At 37.7% G+C, this 18,505-nt stretch overlaps 1 protein-coding gene across 4 annotated transcripts in view; it reads left to right on the top strand.

The window, feature by feature from the left end:
- Nucleotides 1-1,010: 1,010 nt before the first annotated feature.
- STXBP5 (syntaxin binding protein 5) overlaps nucleotides 1,011-18,505 on the top strand; it is a 167,646-nt gene continuing 150,151 nt past the window's right edge. For all 4 annotated transcript variants that reach the window (XM_036871184.1, XM_036871186.1, XM_036871185.1 and 1 more), the window contains exons 1-2: nucleotides 1,011-1,956; nucleotides 3,181-3,278. In XM_036871184.1, coding sequence (XP_036727079.1) covers nucleotides 1,801-1,956; nucleotides 3,181-3,278 — 254 coding nt within the window. In that variant the 5' untranslated portion in view covers nucleotides 1,011-1,800. The remainder of the gene's footprint in view (nucleotides 1,957-3,180; nucleotides 3,279-18,505) is intronic.

Genomic DNA, 18,505 nt, shown 5'->3' with positions numbered 1-18,505 from the left:
GTCTTTATGCGCTTCCATACTTCTTTACGTTTTCCTTAGTTTCTACATCCTTCCTAATCAAGTACCTCTGCTTCCCATCCACCTTTCCTTGTTGAACTCACTCTCGGGAAAGGGTACCCGCATCATTAATCTCTCCTCCTTTTCAAACTTGAGCCAGACATTTGTCTCTAAGCATCCAAGTGGGATTGTGACAGTGAAGCAGTGGAAAGGTTTGAGCGAAAACTTCATTCTTCCCTCCTTTCCCCTTGCAAGAGTGGAGAAGCTACTGGGGATTACTTAGTGGATAATCAGCATTACCGGGCGGATTGAAGGTCTGAGTGTCCGCGCTGTGTTTACTTCCACCCTCGCTCCCGCTCCCATCTCCACCCACGGTAGCGTGCGGACTGAATCCAAGGCTGGCGTGTCACTGGTCGGGGCTAACACCCAGCCCTGGAGCCGTTTCCCTTTGGCATCCTCTTCCCATTCTAGCAGCTACCTGCCATTGGCCATGCTTTCATCCTACCAACAGTAACAGCTACAGGAAAGAATTCATTTTTCCCCTTCTAGGTTCATCTCCTTTCCTGGTACCTTTCTAAGTCTGTCATCCCCTTGCCACAGACATAACAGTTGTCTAGACGCTGTTTTTCAAAATCCAAATCCAAATCAATCCAAAACAAAGCCCATCAGTAAAGCAACAACAATATTGCAGCCAGCAGCCGGGAGTGTGTGCCTCATTAAAGGGTGAGAATATAAACCCCCGCTTTAATGACCGATTTTGAAATAAAGGATTCCTGCTGCTTGTTAGTCATCAACATTTTTACTCTCCCAGCTGCAGGAAAAGCAGCTGCATCCTCTGGCAAGGCGATTGAGATGGGAGAAATTTAGCCACGGTCTGGGATTTTCGCAGAGGATAATTTAAGCCCCAGCTCCACTCCGGTGGCGGAGGAGGGGGTGGGTACGAGCGGTGCGCATGCTCAGCAGCCCAGCTCCGCCGAGGCCCAGCTGCCGCCACCGCCAGCGCCGCGGCCGGGGCTGTAACCGCGGCTGCCGCTGCTCCTCTGAGCGGGCGTTGGTGCCGTGTGCCGAGGCGCCCTGTCAGGCGAGAGGGAGCGGCCGGGCGGGAGCGCGGGCGGCGGCGGAGCCTGAGGAGGGCAGCAGGGGCTCTGAAGGAGCGAGGGCGGGCTGAGCCAGCCTCGGAGAAGCGAGGCGGAGAGCGCGGGGACCCACCCCGGGCGCCCTGCGTGCGACGGCCGGCGGGCAGCGGCGCTGAGCGGCAGGGAGGCCGAGCGGCGGCGGCGGCGGACGGAGAGCCGGCGACCCCCGGGAGGAGGAGAAGCAGGAGCGGGAGGAAGCGCCGAGGAACTGCGGGGCCCGAGTGGGCGGCGGGGCCGCGGGCCATGGACTCGGCGGCGGCGAGGGCGAGCCGGGGCGGCGGCGCGGCGCAGAGTCAGCCCGCCGCCAGGTGAGGCTGGGCGGAGCGGGCTCGGGGCGCCGCCGCCACTGCTGTGCCGCCGGGCCGCGGAGCGAGTCGGCGGCGGCGGCGGCGGCTGAAGCGGCGCCACAGCAGCCGCGGCGAGCAGCGGCGGCCTCGGAGGAAGAGGGGTCGCCGCCCGGGGTTCTGGCGGCCGCGGCTCTCGTCGCAGTATATCCTGTTCGGATTATCTTTTGCTTCTCCCCAGCTACCTCCTTCCCCTCACACTCACACTCTGTCCCACTCCTCCGCGTCCTCGGTCGAAGCTGCCCTCGGCCCGGGCTGGTTCCCCCCCGCCTGGGGACGCCCCTTACCTCCCCTCCCGGGCTGCGGGGGACCCCGCCGAGACCATGAGGAAATTCAACATCAGGAAGGTGCTGGACGGCCTGACCGCCGGCTCGTCTTCGGCCTCGCAGCAGCAGCAGCTGCAGCAGCAGCACCCGCCTGGGAACCGGGAGCCCGAGATCCAGGAAACGCTCCAGTCCGAGCACTTTCAGCTGTGCAAGGTGAACGGAGCGCGCAGCCCGGCGCAAATTGGGGTCGTTTAAAGGGGCAACTCAGGCTTTACACCCGAGTCGAGGGATAGAGCGCCAATAATAATCATACGTCGAATAATGGTCTCGCTCCTCTAGCAGACTTTGCTTGGTGGGCTATTTTGGAGATTGACATCATCTTACTCCTTTTCGTTGATTTTCACGTGCAGCAATCATTTCAAGGTTGCTTCTAATATATTATACTGACCTTTAATTCGTATGCTTAATCTTATGGCTTTTATATTCAAGCATTTTAATACATAATTCACTGACTTCCAAGTTTCCTTTGGGAACAGTGTCTAATGAATATTGTTTATCAAAAAGCCAAACGTGTTCAACTAGATATTTGCTCATCACTTTTCCCTTAAAATGTGGTAGGAGGCTTAAAATATGAAATCATAGGGTCTTTCTATCATTGTGTTTGGTGAAAAAGTTAGAGCTGTGATTTTTGCCTATTAATGGCACGACAGTTGCCATAGCGGTCTGTAATTCAGAAAGAATGATGCAGCGAATTAATTCACCAGCTGCTCAATGAGAAATACAAACTTGTGTTGGTATTAATACCAGGCATTCATAAGTCAGAGTTTCTTAAAAGTGTGTACATACTTTTTTGCCTCAGTGTCCCAAAATTATTAAGGATTTAATAGCAAAATGCAAAATATATATGCTGTGTTTATTTTCATTCTGTTATAGTTGCAAAACGATGAGATAGATGTTTGCTAATTGCTTTACTGAATCCTTAATTAAAGTAATTATGACAGCATTTCCTTAGAAGTACTTGTATTTAGCATCCAAATAAAGTAATGATGAAGTTATCACACTTGAAAAAAAGCATGAATTGCATTTTTAAATGAATATACAGAATTTTTGACCACTGCAAACTTCAGTAATTTGTTCTCAGACATAATAGAATATTAAATTTTTTTTCTAAAGACTACCACTATGATGGAAAAGCAGAAATTAAGATGTAACACTGGGATAGTTTTTTTGTTTGTTTGTTTGTTTTTGGTTTCAGATTCTATGTGCATAGGTTTTTGTTTGATGTAGACTTCATAGTTTTTTTTTTTAATAGCAGTGCCTGTATATGTGTTTTGCATCAATTATGATTGCTTCTAGGTCTAATGCCTCTATTGACTTTTCTGTTTTAAAACTTTGCTTTCTGCCTTGGTTGCTGTGATGTCACTTGCCCATCCCTAGACTGTTCGCCATGGATTTCCCTATCAACCCTCAGCCCTGGCCTTTGATCCCGTACAGAAGATCCTGGCAGTGGGAACTCAGACTGGTGCTTTAAGGCTGTATCCTTTCATTTAATTTAATTTTATTTTTTAACTTTTACTGTATTCTCCCCAGTCCTTCTGTATTGCTGATTAGTTGCTTTTCCTGTTTAATGCCGAAGAAATGGTATGATCAGGTATTATGTGAAATCGTGTGGTTGTGTCTTTCCCCGTGATTATAGTTGCATGCAGGTTGTATGTTGCTCAGCTCAATTTATAGTAGCTAAACACATATCCACATAGAGTTCTAAAGTTTTGCTATAATAATTACTGTCTTTGCAGGGAAGTAGAAGTTTCTAAGAGGAAATATATCTGCTTATACTAGTGGTCTATTGAACGGACTATGTTGAGGGTGAGGTTTAAAGACAATAGCACAAGGCACATTTTATTTGCTTTTTTAAAAATATTGTGCATGGTAGATGTTGAAATTATGACTGTTTATTATTCTAATGAATTAGAGGTTGAATTTGAATTTGTTTCTGACTTGTCCATCTAGAAAAATCATTAGAAAACAAATACAAGTTTTATATAAATAGTTATGAAGTATTGCTATTTCTAGAAGTTTTAGAGCATTTTCTTAGTATAATGCAGATGGAGAAGTGTACTGTCTTGATATGTTTTCCCTTTCATGGTCTACGTTTGTTATGTATATGTAAATACTGTTAGGTTAGCTGTACTCTTAAGTATTAGTATAGAGAATTATTTTTTTTGGTTATGCATGAACTATAATTGTTTTGTCATAGCATTTTTTTCCAAATACCTACTCATTCTTCAAGATAATTTTTTCAGTCTGAACAATGGAGAATACTTCACAATTCCTCTCAAACTATTTAACTTGAAATAAAATTGTGTTTACTTTTACTATGATATTTACCCATATTAACCTAAATGCACTTATTTTTAAACTTAAACATAAGATTTTAAAAAGAAAATGCTTTGTTCATCCATCATTAGGATATCTGCTTCCTACATATTATTGAAGTAACATGTTGGTAATAAATAGAAAAAAAACACTAGATGATAAGAAACACGGAGGAGCAGGAAACTTTACTCCCCACGTGTTAGATTTATCTGGCTCCTGAGAAGGAGGAGGGGAGCCTGCATTTGAGTTAAACATGTGTCTTACCCTTTTTTATAATCTTTTAAAATCTTCATTTCAAAGTAGTGCTATATGTGGTATCAGGATATTTTATTTGTGATCAGTGTGCTATGTTCAAAATGCTTATAAAAGTTTTCACTGAATTGTGTTACTAAGTGAAGTCTGTCATTCATAGTAAATACCAATAGTGCACTCATACCTGTAAAAATGGTAAAATCTGACCAGGCTAGATCTGAATCTGTGAATTTCTAAGACAGTATATCTAAATAGTTCTTACCCAAATATCTAGATAGTTGACACTAAAATATTTTGTACTTCAATTGTATAGATATTTTTATTCCGGTATCCAGTGATCAATACCTTCTAGTTTAGGGCTCCTGTTTTAGTCTTGTGAAGATGGGAATAAAATTAATTTCAGTAATGTGGGTACTAAGTGTTCAGCAAAACCCCGTGTAGTGACGTAGTGTGGTATTGGATCCAGATGGACTGTTTAGAATGAAAAACAAATTTTTTTGTTCGCAGCAAAAGAGTATCACCTCTGGACTAAAAGGGAAAAAAAAAAAAAGTTGAATTAAATCAGTTATTTTTGATTATTTTGGTTTTCTTTTAAGTGGGTTCAATTTTTACTGTTTTCCCAGTTGAGACCCAGTGTGGTCTCAGTTTTCTTACGGTACATAACTTTTTTCTTTTAACAGCCAGTCTGCTCCTTTTATAGCTTAATATAATCATGAGTACTGCAAGCAATGCTGATTTTATAAAATCAAATATTTTTCTTAAACAAGACTTTTTACCCCTACTGCATTTGAGGAATTAGCAAATTACACAAAGGGAGAAGTTAAAATGTTAAGGCCTAATGCTAACTGTCAAATGAAAGCAAGGATCAAGTGTATAAAATCATCACTTATATGTCTTTTGCTTTTATACATTTTTTATAGTTAAATACTGTATGAAAAGTGAATCTGTAATTTACAGTTACACTCTAAATTTTTTTTAGAACCTCTCTTACTGTATTTACAGTGAAGTTAGGAAAGCAGTTTACCGAATATATTTTTACTTTACCTTTTTTACGAGATTTATATGAACATTCCAGAGTGATAAATTGTTTTGCCTACCAGTAATACCACTAGTCATTCCTTCTGTTAGGTTTAAGTGGGAGATAAGCTTATGAGCTTTCTTATGGCTTTGATTTGTAGAAAATCTAAAGTAAAATAGAAATCTTTTTTTATTTTAAAGTAAAATAAATATCTTTTTATTTATCTAAAATAAAAAGACTAAGATCTGTTTATTTTTATATAATTTCCACATATGTGGCTTAAAATTTGTTAATTTTTCTGTTCTTTTTTTTTTTTTTAAAGTACTGTTCAAACTACTCTTTTTTTTTTTTTTTTTTTTTATTTATTTATGGCTGTGCTGGTCTTCATTTCTGTGTGAGGGCTTTCTCTAGTTGTGGCAACGGGCCTCTCGCTATGGCGGCCTCTCTTGTTGCAGAGCACAGGCTCCAGACGCGCAGGCTCAGTAATTGTGGCTCACGGGCCCAGTTGCTCCGTGGCATGTGGGATCTTCCCAGGCCAGGGCTCGAACGCGTGTCCCCTGCATTAGCAGGCAGATTCTCAACCACTGCGCCACCAGGGAAGCCCCTGTTCTTTGTTTTGAAAGCTAGACAACTGTAGTTTATTTCAAAGCTCCATATTGGTTTAATGTGCAGACTTATTGTAAGTCTCTTCTCTTGCCCTAGTTCTTTTATATTTTTCACTGTTGCATTTGGCTTCTTATAGTCCATCTCTTCATTTTCTGCTCATATTAGACTCTTGTAGTCTGTAATACATTTGTTCTAAAAGATGTCTTCAGAGCAGAAACAGACTTGTAAATAAAGTCTTCTTTCATGTAACTGTGGAGCAGAGTAGGAGGTTTTCAAAAGTGGGACTGGGTTATTAGAATGTGAATTGCATGCCTAATTTAACTAATAGAATGTCTTCCTAAATGTTGGAGGACTATACTAAGTTATCTATTTTGAGGTTAGAAAAAAAATGATGAAGAATTTACATCTGATATCTAATGTTTGTAGACAAGAATTGTGAAAATCTGAATCCTTAAACAGTATCTAACAAATGATGAAGGAAGATAAATTTAATGTATTTGCTGCATTTAACGTATAGCAAATGGCTGATGTCATTATAAACATGCTTTATGTTCAACCTTTTTGGCTTCTGGAGTGAATATGAGGTTGGAATGAACTTACTGATGGGAAGCAGGAAAGCATAATTTTATATGCCAAGTTGTACAGTAATGATTTAATTATCTTAATTCTCCTCCTTTTGACATGTAGGAATAGGTACAGTTTGGTTCTTCTGAGTAATCTAAGCATCAGAACTATTGAGATAAAGTAATCATCTATCCCCATATAGAATAAGTAAAAGGGAGAAAAAAGGTTCTAACTGAAGAATGAAGACATTTCTAGTAATTCTGCTGTTGTCCTTATCTGGACTCCTGGTTTACTAGTATAATTTCGAATTGCTTCATAGTCTGTTGTAACTGTGGGCTACCCTGATCTTATTTTTAAGGTATTTTTGTCTAAACACAGCAAGGTTGTTTTATGTATGAGTGATTCAAGGACTATGCCAAAAAATGGACTTTCAAATTTACTTAATTTTTGTAAAAAATTGAGTTTTTAAGTATCAAAATTATCAAAGGATCTCATTTATTGTCTTCGTGACTTGTGGAAAATATAGTAGGCAGTCTCTGCTTTGATAAGGCATGGGCTTGTCTTATTATTTTTTTTTTTTTTGATGGTGAACTTTGACATTTATTTAATCCATTGCTTTAGAATGAGAGTCTAGTTCTTGGTGAAATTAATCCAGACTTTCAAACACTTCTGTTTGTTTGTTTGTTTATTTTTATTTATGGCTGTGTTGGGTCTTCGTTTCTGTGCGAGGGCTTTCTCTAGTTGCGGCAAGCGGGGCCACTCTTCATCGCGATGCGCGGGCCTCTCACTGTCACGGCCTCTCTTGTTGCGGAGCACAGGCTCCAGACGCGCAGGCTCAGTAGTTGTGGCTCACGGGCCTAGTTGCTCCGCGGCATGTGGGATCTTCCCAGACCAGGGCTCGAACCCGTGTGCCCTGAATTGGCAGGCAGATTCTCAACCGCTGCGCCACCAGGGAAGCCCCATGGGCTTGTCTTTTAAATTGCAGTGTAATTTTGCTGAATGCAGGCTTACAAAATGATTTCTGTACATTGGAGTTCATTTAACAAGCACTTGTTAAGTGTTAACATTCAATTATGAATTGTGGCCTTATTTCTTGTTCGTGTCTTGCCACTAAAGAATTATGTGTCCTTGAGTTAGTTTTTTCTTACTTTTAAAATGAAGGTGCTGTATTAGATGATTTCTTCGAGAAACAACTTTGTGATTCTAAGTAGCTATATGTTATTCTAGGTGAGTATGCAAAAGAAATGAAAATATGATTCTTATGTTCAAGGACTAGAACTAGATAAACATAATTGAAATAAGAGTTATTTAGTGTCTACTGACATAACACAAAGTCAAATTACAGGGAAGTTGATTGCGTTTAATGACACTTCTGCACATTAGTAGATGAGGCTTGAGAGTGGCAGGGAAGGAGGAGTCGGAAAATTATTCTAGGCTACCTGTGGGCAAAAGTAGAGAAAAGGGATCATGGTAGTTTAGAGGAATACTAGAGACTGCTTGGAATTGTGATCCTAATTGAGTTGGAGGGAGAAATAAGGAACCAGTAGGTGGAAAAACCTCGAGTGTTAGCCTGAGTTATCTGGGTGTTATTCAGTAAGGAATCATTGTAGCTATATAAGGAGATATGCTCTCAGGAAGACCTTGTGATTTTTAGGATGATTAATAGTGCAGTGGTGTCATGGATGAAAAGAATAGAACCAAGGGAACCTTAATATGTAACTAAATCCATATGGGTAGTAAAGTGGATCCAAAGCAGGGGTAGTAGAATGGGAACTGGAGAAGGACTTGATGACTTCTTTGTATCAAATCTTAGAGGGAGGAACTAAAGGTAATGATAAAGTTTTCGAATACAGCACTGAGGCAATTACAAGAAAGAAATGGAAAACTTGGTAAAGAGGGTGGCAGAGTAATGTGGAGTTTGGAATTATGTAATCTTTTACTTTTATCCTATTGCCATTTCGAGAAGGTAGCCTAGACTGATTCTAGCTTGAGAATTTGATACGCTTTTACATTTGATTTCCTTTGATTTGGTCCTCGGTGATTTCCTGGATTTTGTTATTGAATCGAAATAATTTAAAGTCACTGTTAGCTGTTTGGCTTTGTCTATTTATCCTTGGTCAGTGTCTCTCAGTAGTGCTAGTATTTGGGGCTGGATAATTCTGTGGGTTTGTCCAGCACATTGCAGGCTATTTAATATCCCTGGCTTCCACTTATTAAATGCCAGGGTTACCTCTGCTGTTAGTGTGGTAACCCACATGCCCTCACACACTTCCAGGTGCTCCTGGTTGAGAACCACTACACTTTGTCCTAGTTCTTCACCAGTTAAGTAGGAATAATAACCCAACTAGCTCGTGAAGTGAGCGTCAGGATTAAATGCAATAATGTGTATGTTTTTAGGACCATGCAAGGACTGTTTTGGTGACTATTCAATATGATATTATTATAAATATGAGAGTTTTTCTATGGTTTTAATGTTCAGTTCTTTCATTCATTTATTTCAGCAAATACTTGCTGAGAAGCAGCTAGCTGCCAGGTTCTGTGTAGGAAGGCCTTAATTTCATTATTTTTGTAGCTGATGTAGTCAGTCTTCAAAGGAAAAGGTCTTAAAGTACTGTTTTTGTCTTCTTTAAAAATGGTTGTGTTCTTTTCAACCACAAGTTTCCAGGATTGCTATTTAGATGTGATAAGATAATACGTGAAAGTTTGTTTCACATAGTAGGTGATAAATGATTGTGAAAGTTTGTTTCACATAGTAGGTGATAAATGATTGTTTAATGGCTTTGTACTATAAGATAGGTAGAATTGCAATGTTTGACTTGCTGCTTATTAATTTTATTTTATTGTAATTAACAAAACTGGAAAAAAGATTTGGAAATAGATTTTTGTTCAAAGTAGTTAAAAGTGAAACAGTTCAGCTAGAATTCAGCCAAATTTTTGTTACTCTTCTACCCCGCCATCCTTTTTGTTCATAGAAGAATTCTAGTCATTTGAAATTCTAGCCGTAGAGGAGAAACAAGGACTTCGAAGTACTTTTACTTCTCAACTCTTAGCTCCTCACTGAAGAGGACTTTGTATAAAAGGAAGAATGAGTACTGTGTCAGCTATAGGTTGTGATTCTCAGTGTGGATTACTGCAGCAAGGAGAATAGGCGCATTTACTTTAGAAACTACCAGAAAAGGTGTCTGCCTGGAAGCAGTTATTTTGCAATGAATTTCCTGTGGAGGGAAACAAGGTATGATAGAATCTGAATGGGATTGAAAAGGGATATGTTAATTACTGGGGAATCAAGTCTGTGCTTGGTAAACCTTTTTCCTTTAAGTAAGTTTGGTTTTTATTTCTGCTAGGTATTCTCTTTGTTTTCCATTTGTTTTTTAGTATAACTTGCTTTTAAAAATATAACTTGACTTTGCCATCCTGACAGAAAAAGGTAAAGGAATGTTGGAAGAATTACCTTATTAAAAGCTTGTGTTCTAGTCTTCAGACTAATTTTGGATAAGCCAACTAAAGTCTCTAGGCATTAGTTTCCTTTTCTGTAAAATGAGGAAATTGGGATCTGTGATTTCTAAGAGTCCTTCCAGCTCTAGGATCTTGAATTTTTTTCTGTGGAGGATTTGGGAATGCTCTGGACCATCTCTGTCTAGAGTTGTCTTCTGATTGGTTGTTCTGAGTATCTGTTAAAGAGGGTGAAGTGTTGGACTCAATCCCATTGTGGGTCCCTTTACTTTGTACCCATTGCCTGCATTCGTAATAAGTCAGCAGATGCACAGTTGTAAACTTTTGTTTACAAAAGGGAGCAGGAAAAAGCATGTGAGATACACTTTTTTCCTTGATGAAACAGCAGCTCACATTGAATACTAGGATGGTGGGTTGTTGCTTTTCCTTTGTTTAATCGGTATGGCCTTGTTAATGACATAGGAAACTTGGGCCATTTTTAAATATTATTAACAAAGTTTACTTTCCTTTATTGGGTGTTAATGGTCAGGATGTAAATTAAAATGAGATTGCTTAAAAATAATACTGGGTTCCTAATCATATGATTTTATTAATTTTTATGTAAGAAATTTAATAGAGACTAATTTCATTGACTTGCTAGCATGTAATTTGAGTAATTGTATAGTAAGTTGGAAAAGTAATAACTAGCAATGTACATGTAAATAAGTGGACTATAGGGGTGATTATCACTAAATAAAAGATAAGCTTTGGGTGTCTCTTTTTGACTTTAACTTCATGCATTGGAAGTGACACCTTATTTACAAGAAGGAAATTTATAATCAGAGTGTCAGCATTGTGACTGATAATGCTTAAATGAGAATATCCTGTCCTGATTTGGTGCATTATCATCATCGGAAGGTGTATTCAGTATCTTGGGATTGCAGATTAATGAAATGTCTTTGGTTTGAACTAAACAGATGTCTGTTCAAGAATATAGCAGAATGACAAAGAGAAAAGGATGTTTTACTATATACTACCTTTTATATTTGAATGCCTTTTATTAAACATAATATAGTACTATAAAACTTCCTAGGAAGCAAAACAAAGTGACTGTTGACTTGATTTTTGTAAAATAAACTAAGAGTTCATAAACTATAATCATAAAAGACTACCAAAAGGTATTTGATACATCTCCCTTCCCTTAGTCACATGTGATGTAAATCATTCTAAGGAGAAAATATCAATAGTACCTTTGGATTTAATTACTCAAACTTCTTCCTATGAAGATGTTCAGGCTTCTACATAATAGGTCTTGTACTTTAATTTAAACCTATTTCTAATATTTATTTGCAACACCAAAGAAGAGAGACAAGTTAGTTGTCTTCCGTATATTATTACAAATTTTAACATTTTTGAAAAATTTAAGTAACAGTCATCTACTTGCAGATTTAGCAATCCCAGTTGCTTTAATCTCTCATTCTTTTGTATTTCATTTTAAAGAAATTTTGGATACTAGCTCTGTTTTATGTGTAACTTTTGTTTTTATTTTTGGGCTTGGGTGGAAGGAGGGGAAGGGGAAAGAATCGTTGACAGTTTATTCCTTACTACTCAGTGTTCCACAATGGGCCATGTGTTTAGTGATTCCTTAAGTCTAGAACAGCGGTCCCCAACCTTTTTGGCACCAGGGACCGGTTTCATGGAAGACAGTTTTTCCACGGATGGGGGAGGGGGGATGGTTCGGGCGGTAATGCGAGTGATGGGGAGCAGTGGGGAGCTGCAGATGAAGCTTCGCTGGCTCGCCTGCCGCTCACCTCCTGCCGTGCGGCCTGGTTCCTAACAGGACCCCTAATGTGTTGGGGGCCCCTGGTCTAGAATGCATTTTTCCCTGTTAAAGTAATCCTTTAAAGCCCAGTGCCTTTCTCTTTGTGATGTGTTTTTGGTTTTAATTCCATCCCTTTTTCCACCCATGTAGCAATCTTTTTCTTAATTCAGCGTTTAAAATCTAAATTTCTACATTACCATCCTTTATACATAATATCACATAGTCATTAAATGGCTAAAATTAGTCCTTTTGGAAATTATAGCTATAATATTGAGGTATTTTTATTTTAAAATAAACTGTCAGAAATGTTACAGCATATGAGAAGATGCAGTAGAATCCAAAGCAGTGCAAATCAGAATCAAGCAGTATCCTCTGCCTTATAAAGAGGCCAGAAATTGGACAGTGGTCAATATACAATTATAAAATCAAAACAGAAAGAACATACAGATTCTTAAATGATTAGCTTAATATCTTCTCTACTAAAGATCATATAAAAGATGAGTGTGTGTGTGCATACAAATGAAGTAATGAAGGTCTAAATCTGTAATTCAGGAATCTGCAAACTTTCTGTAAAGTGCTAGATAGTAAATATTTTGGCTGTCTCTGACCCAGCTACTCAACGCTGCCAATGTAGCACAAAAGCAGACATAGACAATATGTGAAGGAAGGAGTGTAGATATTTCAATATAACTTTATTTATAAAATCAGGCAGTGGACTGGATTCAGCCCACAAGCTGAAGTTTGCCATCCCTGCTTTAGTTTATTAGGCTTCCTTGCTTTTAAATTGGAGAGGAATGCTCAGGAAGGAATTACTACTGACATTTTTATAGTTAAGTTTCATAAATTACACTTGCATATCAGTTTAATCTTTTAGTCATAAATAGAAAACTATTTTAAAGAATCAGTGATATATGGTACTACTATATACCAAGTTAAATTATTTTCATAAGTATTTTTTGATCCTATGAAAGATGCATTATTTTTCTGGTGAATTATAATTAGTATGATAAGATGACTTATCAGGCATTGTTTGGGGACAGTTCAGTGTTCAGTTCTATTATTGAAGTATTCAGCTTGTTTGAGCCATTTACTTCCTAATTTTAATTTAAAATATATTGGCATTTGTAGCTTTTTCCTAATATTTTCATTAATATTATATAGAGCTATATAGAAACATTTAGATACTTTTAAAAATAAAAATGAATGTAAACACTTTATTAAAATATTGTGATTTCTTAGATGTCTGCAAATTTTGATTAAAAATAAATCATTTACACTGTGGGAGAAAATAACCTGAAAAAATGTATTAACAACAATAACAAAAAAAACTCATAAAGCTCTTAGAAGCAAATTTAGGTGCATGGTTACCTTCTTTAGGAGTCAGATATGTTGCATGTCCCTTCTTGGAATGAACATACATGGGACAAATTGAAAACATTATATCCGCCATGAATAATTTTTATAGTTGCTCACTGTTTACATCGTTTTTCATTAGCAGTAAATATTAATTTTATTCAGTAAATAAGACTAATTTCTACTTAGTTTCATTTCTCCAACTGGTGTTAATCCTTTTGGAAGTTGTTATATAAGACAAATGAAATGATGACGTGCTGAGCATATTTCTTTATATTTACTGGTGCTATGATTTAAAAATGAGCATTGATCTAGAGTAACATTCCCTTAAACTGGGAGTGAATACAAAGGTTTTTAACTAAAAACAATAGCTAATACTTTTGGTTTTAGTACAGTCTTCGTTTGGAAATTAGGGTTTGCTAAACACATGATGTTAATTGCAAAATAATTTAGACTTAGAAATTATATGGTAATTATTGTTAAATAATGTTTTGTTTTATGGTTTTTGGTTGTGTTTCCGTTTCAATAAGGGCTGTCTGGAACTTCTGAAGCTTTTCCTGGTGAGGTTGTCTGTAGAAGAGTGATTAATCCTACCCTTTCTTGAAAGTACATAATCTTTTCTTGTAATAGCAGCACCTCTGCTTTTTCACAGCAGTACTCTGCCAAAAGTGACTATAAATCTAGTGGCATCAACTATTGCAGTACTTTCTGCCAAATTGCTTTCCTTTTGTGTATTTTTTCCTTTTTGTCTTTTGAAAGGGAGGAAAAGTATTGAAACAGATTTTCCATCTATTCTGTCTTTGTACTGTATTTTTCCTAATGTGTTTTATTCTTCTTTTAAAATTCACTTGGCCATACTTAAGAACTTAGCCATTAAGCATCTGAGAATGGATGCTGGGATAAAAGATTGTTATATGATATGTGAGAATGTATGTTCCTTTCTGTTTCTTTAACCCAGGCCATGATTATTTATGACTATATTTCATAGATGACTGAGCAAATGGTTCATTTGAAAGTATATTTATGTATCAAAAGCCATTCTGAAGAATTGCCTGTGATAATAAATATAATTCATTTTGACCCCTTTAGAGACAGTCCTAACTCCAAAGCAGTAAATAATAAGGATGAATATTTTTGAACCACTCTATTCAAAAATAATAAAAAATTCTTATTCAAAACAATAGTGGAAGATGTAACTAGAGGCCTATTTCAACCCAGTTAATGCTATAATTATATTTTAGTCTAGATGCTGCAATTACTTTGTTTTGATGTTTCACTCACATGAAAAGAAAGCAGTTGACTGACAGTTTTTCAAATACCATTTGACATTTACTGTAAAATATTACAATTGTGTTGGATTAAGGAAGTTTTAAATGTTGACCTATGCATCTTTCATGGTTAATTTTAGCATTTCGTTAAATTTTTACTGTAGAAATAGTGCATGTTGTAGTTTTGCTTAAATAGCAGACTAGCAGGATGTTAGAATTGTGAGTGAGCAGTAACAATTATGTCCACTCTTATAATCATCAGAATGTGGCTAGCTTCATTTCTTAACATATTAATTTTTTGGCAGACTTTACTTTTTAGAGCAGTTTTGGCCTCACAGCAAAATTGAGCAGTAAGTACAGAGATTTCCCATATAACCCTGTTCCCACTTGGCACAGACTCCCCCATTATTAGCATCCCCCACTAGAGTGGTACATTTGTTACAGTTGATGAACCTATATTAACACATCATCACCCAAAGTCCATAGTTTATGTTAGGGTTCATTCTTGGTGTTGTACGTACTGTGGGTTTTGACAAATGTATAATGACATGTATCCACCATTATATTATCATATAGAACAGTTTCACTGCCCTAAAAATTTTCTGTGCTCTACCTTTTCATCCCTCCCTTTCCCCTACCTCTTGGTAACCAGTGATCCTTTGACTGTCTCCATAATTTTGCCCTTTTCAGAATGTTACATATTTGGAATCATATAGTAAGTAGCCTTTTCGGATTGTCTTCCACTTAGTAATATGCATTTAAGTTTCCTATGTTTTTTCATAGTTGATAGCTCATTTCTTTTTAGTGCTATATAATAGTCCATTGTCTGATGTACCACAGTTTGTTTATCCATTCACCTACTGAAGGACATCTTTAGTTGCTTCCAAGTTTGGGCAATTTTGAAAAAGTGGCTCTACATATCCACGCACAGGTTTGTGTGGATATAAATTTTCATTTCCTTTGGGTGAATACCAAGGAGTGTGACTACTAGATTGTATGAGTATGTTTAGTTTTGTAAGAAACTGCCAGACTGTCTTCCAAAGACAGCTGTACCATGTTGTATTCCCACCAACAATGAACAAGAGCGCTTTTGCTCCACACCATCGTCATCATTTGGTGTTGTCAGTTCTGGATTTTGGCTCTTCAATAGGTTTGTAGTGGTATCTCCTTATTCCAATATGCATTTCCCCAATGACATATGTGGGGCATCTTTTCATATGCTTATTTGCCATCTGTATATCTTCTTTGGTGAGGTGTCTGTTAAGGTCTTTGGCTCATGTTTAATTGGGTTGTTTGTTTTCTTGTTGTTGAATTTTAAGAGTTCTCTGTGTATTTTGGATAATGGTACTTTATCAGATGTGTCTTTTGCAAATATGTTCTTCAGGTCTGTGGTTTATCTTGTCATTCTCTTGATACTGCATTTCACAGAGCAGAAGATTTTAATCAAGTCCAGTTTACCATTTTTTTCTTTCATGGATGGTGCCTTTGGTGTTGTATCTAAAAAGTCATTGCCATACACAAGGTCATCTAGGTTTTCTCCTATGTTATAGGAATTTTATAGTTTGGAGTTTTACATTTAGGTCTGCCATCCATTTTGAGTTAATTTTTGTGAAGGATGTAAGGTCTGTGTCTAGATTCATTTTTGGTGGTAAGGGGAGGGGAAGCGTTATTAGGTCGTAGTCTTTTAGTGAGCCTGTGCTTCTGGACTGTGAACTACACAGGTGCTCCTCAATTCCCCTCTCCTCCCACTTCCCTCAGAGGAGTTAGGATGGCTAGAGTGGGTTGAAGTTGGATATTTCCCTTCCTTCAGGTCAGTTAGGCTCTGATAAGCCCCCAGCAGTTTAGGCTCTCGTTAGTTTCTCCAGAGGGCAGACCTTGTTATGAACAGAAGGCTCCAGTGTATTTAAAAATGGTTGCTTTTCCCTTTCCCCCTCCTGGAAGTACGAGGGGATTTTTCTCAGATAGTCACTGTGAGAACCTGGTAGAGCCCATGGAGGTAAAACTCACTAATGTATGGGGATCCCTCCCATGACTGGGTCCTCCTGGAGTTTCTAACAGACTTGTCTACTTTAGGCCTCCAGCAGTTCATCAAGTACAGTTTAGGTTTTCCTGCCCCAGCACTGATTTCTGCAGAGGTGTCTGCTGGTTGGTTTGTTTCAGTAAGTTGTGATTTTCTGTATTGGCCTATCTGTGTCTGCAATTTTAGGGGCAGCCATTTGCCCTGTGACCTCACTTGTCTTATGAACCTAAGAAGAGTTGTTGATTTTTAGTTTGAACAGCTTTTTATTTATTGTTAGGACAGAATGACAACTTCCAAATTTCTTATGTGCTGGACGAGAAATAGGAAGTCTGTATTAATTTTTATAGGTGAAAAACACATGATCTTCAAAAAGAGGTTTTTAAATTGATGTTTGTCAAGCAGATGAAACTATACAGTTAGGGGGACTGTACTATGAAAGTGAAAATAATTGCTATTTGACAAAGGCTTTGTATTGCAAATACATTCATAGGTCATAAAATACAAAATGAGATGTTCTTCACTATCTTAAACTTTGGTAAAGACTTAAGTTCTTGTTTTGAGCATATTCCTATCAAGTTGATTAGAACTAGTTCAGATGGAAGTAGCAAATTTTTAGAAGTTTGGAAAGTAAGACCTGTGATGAGATATTAAGGGGATTCATGATAATTTTTCAGACTTTCTTTCTTCAAACAGAATAATTTAATTATTCATATATATATACAATATGTGTGTATGTATATCAATATATGAATTTTGTGGAAGATAATGCTTAGTTATACTTTTGCCCACAAGGTTTTGCAATTGTTCTGAACCATGGCTATATACATTAGAATGAATTGTGGAGCTGAAAAAAAACCCAAAACAATGCCCAAACATGTGTTTGGATTTCTTCTCTAGATATTCTGATTCAGTCAGTCTGGCATGGGGTTTGACATCTGTAATTTTTTTTTTATCTTAAATGTCCATGGATGCTTATAATGTAGAGCCAGAATTGAGAAGTACTGGTTAAATGTTTGGTAGGCAGGGTAGTAGTATTCTTAGTGAGGCAAATGGTAGATAAGAATCATGTTCAGTACAGTGTGTGTGGAAAGGATGTCATTTTAAAGCAATCATAACATCTTGAGACTTGTGGTATCACCAACCATAAGGAAATAAGCTGACACTTTGCTCTGTCATTGCCTTTGGAGACAGGGCTATGAAGCTGTACAAAATATTTATGAAGATGGAAAGGAACTGGAATTCCAGGTTTGAATTATTCCTCTTTCTAGCAGTGTATCACTGGACATGAGAACCAGCAATAAAAAAAAAGACCGTGGAGTCTAATTATGAGGTTGAAAAGTCTAGTCTCAAACTTGCAGGTGATCCTCACACTGATGAGACGGAGGAGGCAGGTGAAGCAGTTCACGGAAGAGAACTCTGCAGCACGCGTAGGTTGTCTTAGTTATCGCAGATCAGTATATGTATTTCCATTTTTTCTCTGGTTATCTGCTACTTTTAGAAATTTTATTTTTTTGAATAGGTTGTATTATCTTGACCAGGATAAATGTATGATGTACTGCCCCTTTTATTTGTTGCCCCCCATTTATTCCTCAAAACAGTATAGAATAACAAAGAAATGAAAGCTTTCACGTGCTAATTGATTTGTTGTTTATGTTCAGGGTAAATGGTAGAGTTGGTCTGATGCTAAAGTTCACCCTCTTTTCGTTTTAAGGATGCTTTCATCAATATTCTTTGACCACACTATGGTGGTATTTAGATTTTAACTTCATTATTGAAAAATAATCACATTATGGTTCAAGACTCAGGCCATTAAAAATAAAAATCATCCACTGACCTTTTATTCACAGAAAAGTAAGCCAATTCACAGTAGACACCTTGAAGGCTTACTAGAATACTTAAAGAGTTATGAATTACCCTGTTTGCTAAAAGTCTAAGAATGTACTGAAAGAAGTGGTAACAGAAGTTAGTGGAAATCTTCAGGCTTTCTGATGGATTAAAATTATGCTCTTGGGTTTAGTATTTTTACTGTGGCAGGAAGGAACAATTTACCC

Source organism: Balaenoptera musculus, chromosome 12 (assembly GCF_009873245.2).
Source record: "Balaenoptera musculus isolate JJ_BM4_2016_0621 chromosome 12, mBalMus1.pri.v3, whole genome shotgun sequence".
In the NCBI taxonomy this organism is placed as follows: domain Eukaryota; kingdom Metazoa; phylum Chordata; class Mammalia; order Artiodactyla; family Balaenopteridae; genus Balaenoptera; species Balaenoptera musculus.
The sequence above is the reverse complement of the archived record's forward strand: the minus strand, read 5'-3'. Positions and strand labels throughout refer to the sequence as shown.